Here is a 15593-nt window from a genome sequence, read left to right on the forward strand (position 1 = left end):
TCTGGATCCGCAATTGCATTTTTATGTTTGTTTGATTTTAGATGTTGTTCAATGTCGCTCTTCCCTCCATGGGACACAGAAAATTCGGTGTTACAAATGGTGCAATGAACATCACAATTGGTCAGCATTTTCTTTATGAACGTGTATCTATGATAGAAAATAAGTATTTGTTGATCTATACAGAATTACTGGGAGTTGAATTGCATTAAATTCGCTATAAATTTTAAGTCATAAGACACTTATCTTTCTTGCAGCACAGTAGTGAACATACATTTTCGTTTCGGCATCTTTAATCTTGCATCACAGTACACTCCAACTGTTGTTGCTGAGAGAATGAACCGAAGTGAACTAGTGAAGCAAAGCAACTTGCTTCAAGCAAGGGAAACAAATGTAGACAGGGTAGCAGCATTGCCATATTGGTTGTTGCTCATAACGAATATTGTCACAGTCTCCTATATTTCCTCTTTACTCTTAGCTTAGCTATCATGGACATAAAAATAGTTACCTTGCCATAAACGGATTTCAGTATGTATAATAATTTAAAATATTACGTTAACGAAAATAGAGACTAAAACTGAATTCCATTTTCTAACAAAACAGGACAAAGAGGCGTCACAACAAAATCTACTGAGACACCAAGTTGAAAAACGATACTGTTCCGTTCAAAATGGGACATCTAGTCACTTGACAGAAGATCAACTCTGCTGTCATCATTCTTGTATATTATCCCATCATTGAGCCCTCAGATCAAAAATTGAATTCTTGCACTGCCAGATTAGACAGTCCAAGAAGAACTACATCCACCCCATCTGGAGTAGTAAGCAATCAATCAACCAACCAATCAGCCAGCCAACCAACCATATTCATAAGTTGTGGTGGTTTAAACACTGACACCTGGTATCCTAACATTTTCATAGTTTTTCTCAGTTATTCAAAGGTAATACCAGGATGGCACTCTATAGGCTACATTAGATAGAGGTCATCCAAATTCATAGCCACTGTTAGAGCATGGTCAATACTTCTGCTGTGAGAGATTTATTTCATAAATTAGACGAAGAGCAGCAGTGTATTACATCATCTCAATTTGGAACTTATACTGATACTTTTTTCATTAATTGTGTAGAGTACATCAAGATATCGACCATGGTAAGAAGCTCAAATTATTTGAATGGACCACTCTCAAGATGAAATTAATGCGGGATGAAATAGAAAAGAGTATAAACATTTCATCGGCAAAGTATAAAGCATCATCAGAAAATGTCAGTGAAAATTTCTTGTTTGATGAGTTCACTCAGTTATAAAAAGCTGCAGTTATTAATCTGAGTCAACAGAATGTGAAAAAAGAAATGCGACTGACAGATGAAATTGTATTGCACGAAAGTATAAAGAAAACTTTGTTACTTTGGACAACACTTTATTTTCTGAGTATTTGTTGTGTCTTCCAGGGAGCAACGCAAGTCTGGAATGTGTTTTCAAACTTATAAACATTTATTAGACTGAACAAAAGAACCATGCTTCCCTAAATTTAGTTAAAACATTAATTGTTAAAATTCATTTTAATCTCTTTTGTGTCGACTTCTTCACTTGGATACTAACTCAACAGAAAATATCACAAATCTATAGTTCTGGGAAGTACATGCAACATACGTAATTAAAGGGTTATTTGTTTTGATTGTGTTATTTTACGACGCTACTGCTATTGTTATCTAGCATCTGAGTGAGACGAAGGTGATAATACCAGAGAAATGAGTCTAGCACCGAAAGTTACCCAGCATTTGCTCTTAATGGGTTGAGGAAAAACCCCGGAAAAAACCTTAACCAGATAACTTGTACCAACCAGGATTTGAATCTGAGCCCGCTTGTTTAAAGAGTTATCAACTTAGTGTTTCAAGGTATGGCAACTTGTATGTGTTACTCTTGTTCCATTAGCAATAAAATAGAGCAAATTTAATATTTTTATACTTATTTCTTCTATCACAAAAACATAAATTTGCAGATTTAATTGCCTGAATTTCAGCTTGTAAAATTTGTGTTTGATATCTCGCATCTAAGAAGTGTCTCGGTTTTTTACCTTAAAAATCTGGTCACTATATATAAGAGATGCATTTGAAAAGTTCGTTGCCTGACATATAGATGACATTGAAAACGTGTCAACAATGCCACCATTGTTAGCGGTCATTTTACATTAGTTCAAGCAAGAAAAATCATAATTTTCTCTTGACTATATTTTGTGTAGTTTGATTTTGAAGTTAGTAAGCCGAATAGAGTGGCAAAAATGAAAAATATCAAGCTTCGTGCTGTCATTAAATATTTCGTAAAAAGGGAAAGGAGTCCAACAGAAATTAAAGCAGACATGGATGCTATAATGGGGAAATCTGCTCCACCATTTACGACTGTGAAAAAAAGGCAGAACTAATTAAACATGGTCGAGAGAGTGTGGAAGACGACTCTTGCAGTGGGCGTCTAGTAACAGCAACATGTGAAAAAATTGTGGAAAAAATAATATATGATATGGTGTTGAATGGTCGTTGACTGAATGTGTGGGAAATTAGCGAGGTTATACATATCTCAACTGAATGGGTATGCCACATCTTAGTCAATGTCTTAGTCATGTCCAAGGTCTCCGCAAGGTGGGTTCTGTGTCTGTTAATACCAGAACAAAAGCACGTCTGATATAAAATTTCGAGGAATTGTCTGGTTCGATTCGAGAAAAATACGCCCGATTTTTTTAGATGGTTTGTGACCACTGATGAAACCTGGATTCACTACTACATACCAGAGATAAAACACCAGTCAAAACAATGGAAGTACAGTGATTCTTCGCCTTCAAGGAAAGCAAAATCTGTTCAATCAGCTGGGAAAGTCGTGGCATCCGTGTTCTGGGATTCTAAGAGGCTAATCATGATTGGCTATCTAGCAAAGGGGAGAACAATAACCGGAGAATATTATTCAAATCTCCTGCAGCAACTGAAAGGGAAAATTCGCGAGAAGAGGTCGAGTATGGTCAAAAAGAAAGTTTTGTTTAATCACGATAATGCACCTGCCCACATGTCTGCAATTGTGGTTGCTAAACTACACGAACTATGGTTCGAATTGTTATCGCAACCCCCCCCCCCTCGGCCAAGCACCAGATCTCGCATCTTCAGACTTCTTTCTTTCCCCAAAACTCAAATCTCACTTGTCTGGGAAGAAATTTTCGTCAAATGCAGCAGCAGAAGGCTTTTTTGCAGACCTCGAGGAATCTGGGTACAAGAAGGGTATAGCAGTATTGCAGACTGGTGTGTGAATCTCAAGGTGATTATGTTTAGAAATAAAGATTGTTTCAGAATAGTTCCAGTTTAATTTCTATGTCAGGCTGTGAGCTTTACAAACAACCCTCGTATTTCCTGATCCTGTGACCAAAAATAAAGGCATCATGAGTCAGTGCATGGAGGTATAAAGGGTTTGAAGACGTGAGTTGGAATGTCTCAGTCGATTCCAGAAGGAATGTGAATGGATTATGTCAGACCTCGTACTAATGTGTTGGGAAATACTTTGGATGGGTACATTGAAACTGGACAAAGAATGGACTAAGAGAGATGCTGAGTGCCTTGGTCCACTCCTGAAGAAGTTAGGTCTAACTAGAGGTTTAGTCAGGTGGAACACAGAGACAACTCTCTGACGAAGCTTGGAGGAGTCTTCCAACTCATCTGGATTTACGTTTCTGAGTTTTTATATTAGACATTTGTGCCGTGGGAGAGGAAGTGATGCTGATAACAGTAGTCTATAAAGAGATGAACTAGAAACGGATGTCCATGGCAGAAAAGTACATCCAAGAAATACAATTATGCATAGTGAAGATGTAGACTGTACTTACTCGAAAAGTGAGAAGCGACAGTTCTAGAAGTGTGGGTTCGTCTCTAAGAGAATAGAATAAATTTGATAGATTTATTAATTTGTCATAGCCTACAGAATAATATCTGTAATATTGACAATTAATATTTGAGTAGAAAAATTCGCTCCGGCGCCGGGGAACATTGAAGGAGGAGAATTCGATCCGGTGCCGTGGATTGAATTCGGCGTAGCTCAGTGGTCAGAGCGCTTGGTACGTAGAACCAAGGACCCGGGTTCGATCTCTGGCACTGGAGCGAATTTTTCTCCTCAAATATTAATTAAGAATAAATTTTGCGTATACCCACAAATTATAGGAAGATAACAAAGATCTGTAGGCATGCCAACAATGGCGCTTTGGAATAGGTTTACAACTGTGAAATGACTAAGTCGTCTATGTTGAAGTTGTTACATTACTGTTTTAAAATGGGATGAATATTTCAGTCACTCACTCAACCCCTACACTATTCAGGAATTCTAATTCCCCAAATAAATACTATTACACAAACTAAACAATATTACTTCAGCTTCTCACTCCTTTAGAAACATATGTACTAAACAAGCATACAGTCCACTGCTGTGGAGTAACGGTTAGCAAGCTTGACCGCGAAATGAACGGACTCAGACTCAAATTTTGATTGAAGCAAGTTACTCAGTTGAGGTTTCTTCCTGGATTTTCCCCCAACCCATTAAGAGCAAATGTTGGGTAACTTTCAGCGCTGGATCTGGACTCATTTCGCTGGCATTATCACTTTCATCTCATTCAAACACTAGATAACCATAGCAGTTGGTAAAGTGTCGTAAAATAACCAATTAAAAAAAAAGTATTAGTATGTGAGAAATACAAATAATTAAAGGACTGTAAACTACCGTGAGTCCACCCCACTCCTGCAGCACAGAGGCGAGATAGCTGATAGTGTTTAGAATGGCTGGCAGTAACGAGTTCAGAGGATCTGTAGGCTCTTCATGTAGCAGTTGCAACAATCGCACTCGGAAGTCGTCTAGCAGTTCCAGTTGCAACTCTAGAAATTGCAGGCGGTGACCTGGTTGTGGCAGGCTACTGTAGCGCTCTGTGATAGTAAGCAGCAGGGTGAGGAAGCTCTCACCGCACTCTGTGACTCGAAGTTCATCCAGCTCTGGCGTGCTCAGTGGTAGCCATGCAGTGTCCGAACTCAGCATGGCATCCATCTTTTCACCTGCATCTGCAACAATCAACATGAACAAAGTAATATGAGATCATTAGAAAAAGTTTCCCTTTATGTGATTTATTTTATAATTTTGAAGAAGATGGCTTATGACTGAACAGCTTTTCACCCTTTTCTCCTTAACTCTTAGGTATGAAAATGCTGATAATGATCACTAACCTGAAGTCGCCTTACATGGTCTAGTAGTCTCTGAATCAAACTTACACGGGTTCAAGCTCGGCTGAGGGCAATCAATTTTAGGTGAAATAAATGGTATGTGCGATTTCCATTGAATGAGGAGGTACAGTCTTGGGTCTCATGTAGTAAATTTACAACATGTAAAAGATAATATTTTTCATGAATAGAGATGAATAAATATATACAAATGAGGTGAATAAATTCAAAACAAATATCATTTAAATCAAAACCAGTTGAGAGGAGTTAGTGGTACTTGGTACTGGAAACCAACAATCAGTGACCCAAATGGATCGCAGCAGCAGCCACCTAAATTATTATTATTATTATTACTATTATTATTATTACTATTATTATTATTATTATTATTATTATTATTATTATTATCATCACAAACTCCTCTTGGATTAATCGAGATCTGAACTCTGATCTCAGCATAGGTTGATTCTCTAGTCTAGAGGTTTGCCTAAAGATGCGTCCATTTTTTTCATTTTTCCTATACTACTGCCCATATACAGAGTGAATCATAATCATGTACTACAATGCATTCGCAGCTCAGTCGGACCGTTCTGTGGCGGCCTTGGACTGAGTGAAGATTGGCACACCTGCCGCCAGAGTTACAAGTAAATGGCTGGCAAGTCATGGGTATGGAACACTAACTACTCTACTAACATTAGGCTTACCTGCATCACAACAGATGTTGAAAGTGATGACCTTCAACTCGAAACATTCCCTATATCTCCGAAAACAATTCTGGTTCACTTGCAAAAGTTCATGTTGACTGATTGCCTGTATTTCTCTCGTGATGTTGTCCTTCAATTCTTGTAACGTGTGCGGATTTGATGCGTACACTTTATTCTTTAACGTTCCCCATAAATAAAAATCACATGGAGATAGGTCAGGGGAACGAGGTGGCCACAATCCTCGACTATTATTCTGTCACCAAACACACTTCGCAATTCATGCATAGAACTCGCAGCAGTGTGCGCTGTAGCTGAATCCTGTTGAAGCCAGCCACTTAATCGTTCATTTCTTGTTAGTTGCGGAGAAAAATTATTTAAAATTGAAGTTACATAAAGGTGTGAATCAACTGTTGTGTCGAAAAATATGGGACCGATAATTCTACTCACACTCACTGCACACCAAATCCCAACCTTTGCAGCATGGTGAGGAACTTCATGAATAATATGGGGATTTTCAGTAGCCCAATATCTATTGTTCTGAGTAGAAACGTGACCGTGAAAATGAAACCACGCTTCATCAGTGAAGAACGTTAAAAGTGGGTCCACGTCGCCATTATGAACGGACTGCACAAACCAATTGCATTTAACCCTACTTACAGGATCTTGTGGTTGTAAAGCATGAACTACAGTTACCCTATATGGCTTAAGTTTCAGAAGTTTCGTTGCCACAAAAGCTGACGTCTTGGAAATGTTAACCTCTTGTGCTAAACATCACAGTGATTTGCGGGGTGAGTGCTCTAACTGGCCCCTACTTCATCAAGCTTCTCTTCTGTCAGTACATGGCGTTGTTGAACACATTTCTTGTTAAAAAAAAATCCTGTACGTCTGACTTTATTGACAAGGGCATGAATAGTTCAGCTGCTAGGAATTCGAACACCTGCAAACCGATGTTCAAATTCTCTTCGACACCTTCTTGCAGAAGAGTATTTCACATATGCATCATAGAGAAAAATACGTTGTTCTAAAGTGTACTCAACCATTATTAATAGACACTTTATCACCACGAGACAACACAATTTTACTCACAACACGCGCACAGACGTCTTTCCCTCACGACAGATCTAACTCGACTGACTGGCGCGTCAGCGGTAGCTACAGTGCTACTCTGGCGGCAGGTGCGCCAATCTTCACCCAGTCCAAGGCCGTGGAACAGTCCGACCGAGCTACGAACGCACTGTATAAAGTAATGTGGAGCATTCTATACACTAAAACAAACATATTTTGTCATATAAACTACATTATTATCAAGATATGGCAACATTGCATTATTTCAAAGCTAGTCTACCAATTACCCGTGGCTAAAATCGGAACTAACAGTCAGTGTTGTTTTGTGGTTAAAAAGAGATGTATTCATAGCTGGCCATTTCTTGTAGTTACGGTGAAGTTTTGTTGATTCATGATGTTGAGTATTTTAACTGAGATTAATGTTATTTTTACTTTACTGAACTGCATAATGTAACAGTTGGCACTAATACAGAATGAGGGAACCACACACAAACATTGAAATGACCGATATGATCTTGATTTACAGTGAAGTAAGAAACAATTCTGTTGCTGCTGCTCCCATCTACGCTGAACGACACCCAACTCCAAAAACATTTGTAGCAGCAGAATGTCGCCTTAGGGAAACTGATCGCTTTGCACCTGTGATGAACAATGCCAGTATTCAGCGAAGTCGCAGGACTGCTGCTGCTGCTGCAGAAAACATTCTGCATTCTGTAAATGTTCACCAGGTACAAGTACAAGACGATTAGCTGCACATTATCACATGTCTCAGAAGTCAGTGTGAAGAATTGTACATGAGGCATTACTCTACCCATACCATCTACAACCTGTCCAAGAATTGAAAGGAGAGATTGATTTTGAACGTCGGAGGATATTCTGTGAATGGTTACTTCATGAAAATGCAGCTGATCAATGTTTACTGAACGCCATCGATTTGATCTGCTTTACTTTCCCCCTAGCTTCCCAATAAATGCCAGCAACATTACTAAGATGTTGAACGAATAAAATTGTTTGTAGTAGTATTTCGATCATCACTGTAATACTTAGTTCTTCCGACAATATATCACACATTCCCTTTTGCTATTTCAGCAACAGTACTTACTTTTTGTCATGTGAAATCAAAATGTTGTAGGGCCCTATAATAGCTGCCCGACATATATATATATATATATATATATATATATATATATATATATATATATATGTATATATATATTTTTTTTTTTCAGATAAAATAGCGAGGAATAAGGAACTACTACAAACAACAATTCAAAGAGGTGCAGGAACCCAGCTCAAGCCAAGGAGCTGGCTACAATTCAACATTGAATTGGCCGCTTTTTCACCTTTTACCATTTTTAAAGGATTCTATATCTACTTGGATTCTATGAATCCTGAGCCAAAAGAAAGACATGAAGATAAACTTCAGCCAGCTCTCCAAGAGATTGAAAATGGTTCCATTATGGAATCTGTCTAGAAAGTAGAAACCACTCACAACTCAAGTCCGACATAAGAGAAAAGTGGGAGATCAATATTACTAGTCCATTTCGGAACTTTAGGTTAAAAAGTTTATGCTTCTCGGAAGGGACTTATATGATGAAGACTTTCTTTTCATTCTCATGTCCACACCTGTGGAGTAACGGTCAGCACATCTGGCCGAGAAATCAGGTGGCCTGGGTTCGAATCCTGGTTGGGGCAAGTTACCTGGTTGAAGTTTTTTTCCGGGGTTTTCCCTCAACCCAATACGAGCAAATGCTGGGTAACTTTCGGTGCTGGACCCCGGACTCATTTCACCGGCATTATCACCTTCATTTCATTCAGACGCTAAATAACCTAGATGTTGATACAGCGTCGTAAAATAACCCAATAAAATAAATAAATAAATTCATTCTCATTCTCTCTCTCTCTCTCCCTCTCTGTCTGTTTTACGTTTATTGACAGATTTTATATCTCTTCCAATAGCGAGAAGGATGCTGGTGAAAATTAAATACCAGGAGATGTTTTAAAAGAAAATTATTTCAGTAAGTAGCAAATCAGCTATCATTACTCCCCTTTTTTTTTCTCTTGTATGGAGGAGAGATCCGAAGGCTTGCAGTGCAGCCTAAGGCTTATTGTGCTTACCACTCCTATTCTGTGAATGATTGGGTAACCAAATGGCCGCATTCTTATACAAGTATAACACACCACACCATGAACTTAACCTAGGCTATGGTATGGACGATGATATGTGTATTAATGATGGCGAAATGAGTCCGAGGTTCAACACCGAAAGTTACCCAGCAATTCTGCTTCAACTGGTTGAGGGAAAATCCCGGAAAAAACCTCAACCAGGATTTGAACCCGGACCCGCTTGTTTCATAGTCTGATGAGCTAACCATTACTCCACAGCAGTGAACAATCATTACCCCTACTCCCTATCACCAAGCACTTCAGAGCATCAACCAGGGGTGAACTGATGGATTCCCACACAGTTGAAGTCCAAGAAAATTTGGCAGTAAATTCATACTAATTTACATTTACCAGTATTACTAATGTAATGATAATAGTGTGCATTAATTTTTCATCTAAAATGGAAAATGAAATTACAAAAAAATTGTTAAAAAAGTCTAACCTCAGTGTATCCACTAACCTTTCCTCAGCAGAAATTGGATCACAGTAATTCAATTTCACTTTTAACAGTCTCTCCTGTACAATTTTGTGAATAAGATATTGTATGTTAATTTTTCCTCGTGAATAAAACGTTTTGGAAACAATGTGTGATATTCGCCAATTGTTCGACTGTTCTTTATACTCTGTCATCCAATTATCTCCTGACCAGAGCTGCAGCAGAAACTGCTTCAGCTAATAACAGTAAAGCAACACCTACAGCCAAACGGTGAAGTGGGCAGGCGAGGTTAACTGGTTTTTACCTGACTCATGCGACACAGCGTTGTTGAATAGTGCATGCAATTACACATGCACCTAGCTACATTCTGCTAAGAATAAATGCAAATAATAGCTTAATTATTCTATTTCACATCAGATTTTTATTTAAGATTTGTATGTCCATACAGAATCTGCTCATGCTGTCAGAAGTTCATTTCAAGAGAAATTCCAAGTCTGATATGATACATAAATTAACTAATAAATTTCGAGAAATGGGAAGTATACAAGATGAATCCACATACTTTAGACGAACTGAAGGATAACATCCACCGGAAAATCAATTCAGTATCTCAAAAAGAACTAAGAAAGATAATTTCCTAAGCAGATGCCAGAAATGTGTGGAAAATGGAGGCAGGTGGGTGATTACATAACTTTTAAAATGCATTAGAATTTATTAGGAAGTCACTGTAGCATAACAAGTAACTGCTAAACCACGGACTTATGTATTGCCCGGCTGACAGGAAGCAATAGCTTATCCTCTGGCACAATCCCTGCCGCATCTCTGGTCAGACGATAATTGGATGACCCAGTATTAAGGAGGCCAAAATATCTATGTACTTATACTACATTTCAATTCCAAATTTTCGGACAGCAGTAACTTACGACCTATTTCTCGATGCCATGACGAAAACTGACTGCGCACAGTAATGATTTAGTGTGGCCAGGCAGACACAATGTTGGACATTGAGCAAGAAGACGTGTTGCACACAATGAAACGGCAATTTTGCGTGGATCACAACTCCTTTGTTATGCTATAAATCTATGATACAAGTTTTCAGGTTTCGCTTCATTCTGAAGGAAGCTATTCTAAATTTCTTTATCACTCTGACATAAATCATTGTCACATTATTGTTATTGCGTCCTTACAAATTTCAAAATTAAAATCTTGGGTTAAAATACGAGAATATAAATGACTCACACTTCTTCTCCATGTGAATCCACTTAACGAAGATCTGAGCTTGTGTGAGCACACCAATCACACTGGGCTGCGAAGCTGGGTATCCAAAACTATCTCGCAGTTCTCGGTCAAACCCAAGCGTCTCATCCACTGTATGTGAGAACAGTGTATCATCATATTGCAGATGTGGCAGCTCTGAGTGAAGTTTCTCCACTACCAATTGCACCAAACCACGCATCATCTCGAGCTGTGAAAAAATAATGTTACAGACATACAAAGATTTGATTACCAATGGGCAGAATTGAAATCTCTATTATTTTTCCTTACCATACTCCAATATACGAGCTACAAACAATATACCGGTACTCTATATTACAGCATCCTGCCACTTTGACCTATAAGTAATTGTCAATATACTCATTGTGATATTAATGGAACTTAACTCACCTCCTTTGAAAGAAAGTCATATTCAAAATATTTAATTTATCATCACTAAAACTCTATTGTCTTGAGATAAAACTTGATCTTTTAACAGACATAGTGATCTCGTAATGAAGTCACTACAGAAAACAGCTCTAACAGCGAAGAGTAGATACGAAACATATAGTGAACAAATCTCCAAAGCTGAAAGATCTGGAGTAAAAGATTAACGGGGAATCTTAAAAGGAAATATGTATAATTTAATCTTTTGAACAAACTTCTACTTACCTTAGCCGAGACAGGATGTAGGTTGTTCCTATTGAGCACTGGCTGCACCCACTGGCTCACGAACTTTTCATGGTCCCGAATCCATGTGAGAGTTTGTGTAAAGAACCATTCTGGTTTGTCAGGACGGTTCGTTTGTTTTGCACCATAGAAGTGAAATAAGAACCGCTTCCTTAACGGACGAATCAATAAGGATATTGGCAGACATACTGGGGCAAAGTCCGTAAGAAGAGCCGAAGTTACTACTGCCTGTGGTAACAGATCTTCACTGTTTTTACGTTAAGGAGGAAGTCATATACTCATAAATAAACGTAAGTAATATTATTACACAGCATTATAGGCACCATACAAGAAAACTGAAAATTTACTGGGTTGACCCACAAAGACAAAATAACAATGCAAGACTGGAAGTGATGTGTAAATCATGCAGATGAACTTCTGAGATCTGTTTTCTTAAAGGAAATAGACCGTGATCCAATTTCGGAAAAAAATTATTATGAACTTACAAGACAGTGATTCTGTGACAATTGTGCCGAAAAGGAAGAGGAAGAATAAGAAGAGCCCTTGTTTTTACCTTTGGAATAATACATCACTCTTAAGTATAAATGTATCAATTTAAAAACTTAACTGAGTTTGAAACAGTCATGTAATCTATCATTAGTACTACCAGCAGATTGTGTATTTCTGTATGACTGCCACTTCATGTAAGATGACAAGAGACACTCGTAGAGCAGTAGTGTGTGGTATATGAACTGGCTACTCGTGAATGTCTTTAGCTGTGGCAAGCACTGTAGTGGTTGGGCTACATTCTTGTCATTGGATCTCGCATGGTTTCATTTAAAAGAGAAGTAAATTGTTAAGTCCAGCATTGTAGATTTCAATCAATTAATCAAAGGACATTATGGAGCATGTCGACAAAATGTCGATTTCACAAAATGCTATGACACAAAAGAACCATACTACTGAAAGAAAGGGCGGCAGCCAAACTTTACTGGTCATTTTTCACCCATGTAAAATTTGGCGGTAGGACCATATTAGTGACCTAATTATGCGTGGATTTGTCCCTGCCTCCCCTGGCATCAGTAGCCTAAACATACCATCATCGTCGATTGAAAAGTTGATTTTCGAACAGAAATAAATTCTGTATTAACATTTTTATTAAAACTAGGTACAAAAATGAATTCAAAAAACACACACTTTCATTTCGATGACATAAAATTTGCGATAAAAATATGCGCAACAGATAAAAAATAATGGGTACTGGTCAACACTTCAGAACAAGGAAATAACTCTGTATGTTAAAAATTATCACTTTTAATAATGAATACGGAAATTTACTGTACGAATCTATCAACCACATTCACCAATTAATGTTGAATGTTCCACATCACTAATGTACTCAGAGGAAGAGAAGAACCGAATAGCTAAACAAAATGCTTAACCCTTCAGTACTCTCGTACTTTTTCGTAATGTATTCAGTCGCATGGGAGACAGCTGTCACCCAAGTTACATTCTTGCTTTAGAGAATGAATTTGAACATTCTTTTCAATACGAATGGTTACATAAATGTGTTACCACAGAGTATGGACAGTTTATTTATAAATATAAAAATAGTTTTAATTTTGAAACAGAATTAGTTCATTTATATAATTAATATATAATTAAGTGTATATTTCAAAACTTTCTACATTTACAGACAAAATTAATATTGTAAACACGTTTATAATCCCTACTTTGTTGTGAAAATTTTTGTATACAATAATACTTGAATAGCTTGTGTCCTATTGTCCTATTTTCTTTGGATTATCATTCAAAAGTCTTTATTCCTGAATGCTTTCTGCAGATGTGTCTTTACAATATCTAGTTATTTACACAGATATCCCTCAAATGGTCAGCATATGTCCGTTTTAAACATTTCATACACCATTTCTATATAGTTGTTTTGTTTCGAGACCTGCCAAATTGATAACGGCCCCTGGATCCATTCCTTTGTTTTGAGACTGGCATAGAGGATTCTTGAATTTGCAGTAATACTTGAGAATGCCTTCTAATCTCTGAAGGAATTTGATAAATGTAGATCTACAATCCTTCGAAGTTCAATAGAACGAAACATCCGTAAAGATGTAGTATAAAACTCACAAAAGTGATCATTAATACTTACCGAAACTCTGCAGAAACCATAAAGTAAGAAGTCGCGTGGTTGACAATTATCACTCAGAAGAAAAACCTTACCCTACACAAGTTATACTAGCAACTTCAAGAATGAAACTAAAGAATGTTATTATATGAGCTTTGTTGTGAAGGTACCTAAAGCATCACGGCTGTAAACCCCTTCTAGGAAATACAACAATGAAAAGAAACACGCTGGTTGACAGATGTCTCCCACGCAAGTACTGAAGGGTTTACCAATATAGACAACTGAGGAACACCAACTATACTCTGGACAGATCAGTTCATAAGAGCAGTGGTGGCAATGGCAGTGGTTACTGATTGTCAATGATAAATCCTACATTCTCTTTGAATGGGGAATGCCCTGTTTTATAATGTTGCTCTGGCCATCAGGCCAGTTTAATTTTAATTCTCACTTTGTCCCTGTTTAATTTGAAACGGATTTCAAATGTAATTCACTTTTAATGGTGATAATGTCATCAAACCACCTCAAGTTTCGTAGTTTTTAATATCCAGTACACACAGCTGTACTCAGAAAATTACACACCACAGAATCAAATCTGTAAATTATTTTTAGTAAGTCTTGAAGGTTTTTAATAACCAATTATAGAGACGTTATAAAAAATCACACAAATGAAGATCGACATATTGTTGTCATTATGATGTCACAGAATTTGCTCTGATTTGCTCTAAACATGTCAGAAATCCTGCAGGTCATGGCCTTCGTGTAATAGTGCTTATTGTAGTGTGTGTGTGTTTTGGTTTATTCTGAAAAGCCATTAGTTCTCAAAACTGACAACAGATGTATTTTTGAAAAATAGGAAAATGATGTAGGAAAATTGACATTTCACTGAAGATTACTATTTTTCTGAAAATCTTTGGGTTGCAAGCTTCAAAATGAGGGGTCATTCATTAAAATCCGTTCAGCTGTTTTCCCATAATTTCCATTACCAGTTCAAATTATATATATATTCTGGCCGTGATCTCCAACATTTCAAGGCAGGAATTGGATCGCGTATTTCAGCACCTTCTTCACTGGTGTGAGCATTGTACTGAAGTTGGTGGAAGTAATTTTGAACATCTTATGTCTTAACGTAAGAAAATAAACACCATTAAATTAATTTTACGGAAGATAAACTAACATTAAATACAGGTAGAAAGAATACATGCTGGGCCACTTAACAGTTCAATTGCCGCACAACGCCGCTGGGTGTTACAGCTTGAGAGTACGGCTCGTCTGTCGGTGCCTGGGTTGCATCTTAAGTTGAAGGCGCTGTATATAGCCTACTGTGTGTGTATATATATATATATATATATATATATATATATATATATATATTGTATTCATGAAGGAACATATACAAGAAAGACAATGGGCTTTTGATGATTTTTCTGCATATTAAGAGCAGTAAAAAGTGATAAAGGATCTCTCCGGTCTCACAAAAAGGATCTCTCCGGTCTCACAAAAAGGATACGGGAGTTGAAGTTGCAGGAGAAATTCAGTTAGAAGCTGGAACCGATGAAGAGCATCTGGAGGTGGAGTGGCCAGTACATTGTTAACAAAAGGCCATTTTATTGCTTTTAATACCATGTCAAATTCCCTGAAAGTATATAAAATCACTGTAATTACTAAATTCACCTCATTTTTATAATATCAAATATTTCAGTTCAACACTGAAATTTAAGAAAAATTGATGTTGTCTTAGTGCGACATTAAATGAGAAAGAGTAACAGGAGAAGGAGACGAGGAGGCCGAAACAAGTTGGAGAAAAACTGTCTTTTTCTTACTTAATTGAACTTTTAAAGCATAGATGATGTTGAGTGCGACAATAAGTGAGAAAGAATAGGAGGAGGAGGAGGAGTGAAGAAGACCAAAACAAATTGGAGAAAAAAAAATGTTTT

The 15593-nt window shown here is 37.4% G+C and overlaps 1 protein-coding gene across 2 annotated transcripts in view; it reads right to left on the bottom strand.

The window, feature by feature from the left end:
• Rint1 (RAD50 interactor 1) overlaps window positions 1–15593 on the bottom strand; it is a 58233-nt gene that overhangs the window by 24404 nt on the left and 18236 nt on the right. For both annotated transcript variants that reach the window (XM_069835062.1, XM_069835061.1), the window contains 4 exons: window positions 15167–15292; window positions 11526–11790; window positions 10839–11064; window positions 4741–5072 (listed from right to left, as the gene is read on the bottom strand). In XM_069835062.1, coding sequence (XP_069691163.1) covers window positions 4741–5072; window positions 10839–11064; window positions 11526–11790; window positions 15167–15292 — 949 coding nt within the window. The remainder of the gene's footprint in view (window positions 1–4740; window positions 5073–10838; window positions 11065–11525; window positions 11791–15166; window positions 15293–15593) is intronic.

The sequence above is a fragment of the Periplaneta americana genome, chromosome 9 (assembly GCF_040183065.1).
Source record: "Periplaneta americana isolate PAMFEO1 chromosome 9, P.americana_PAMFEO1_priV1, whole genome shotgun sequence".
Lineage (NCBI taxonomy): Eukaryota > Metazoa > Arthropoda > Insecta > Blattodea > Blattidae > Periplaneta > Periplaneta americana.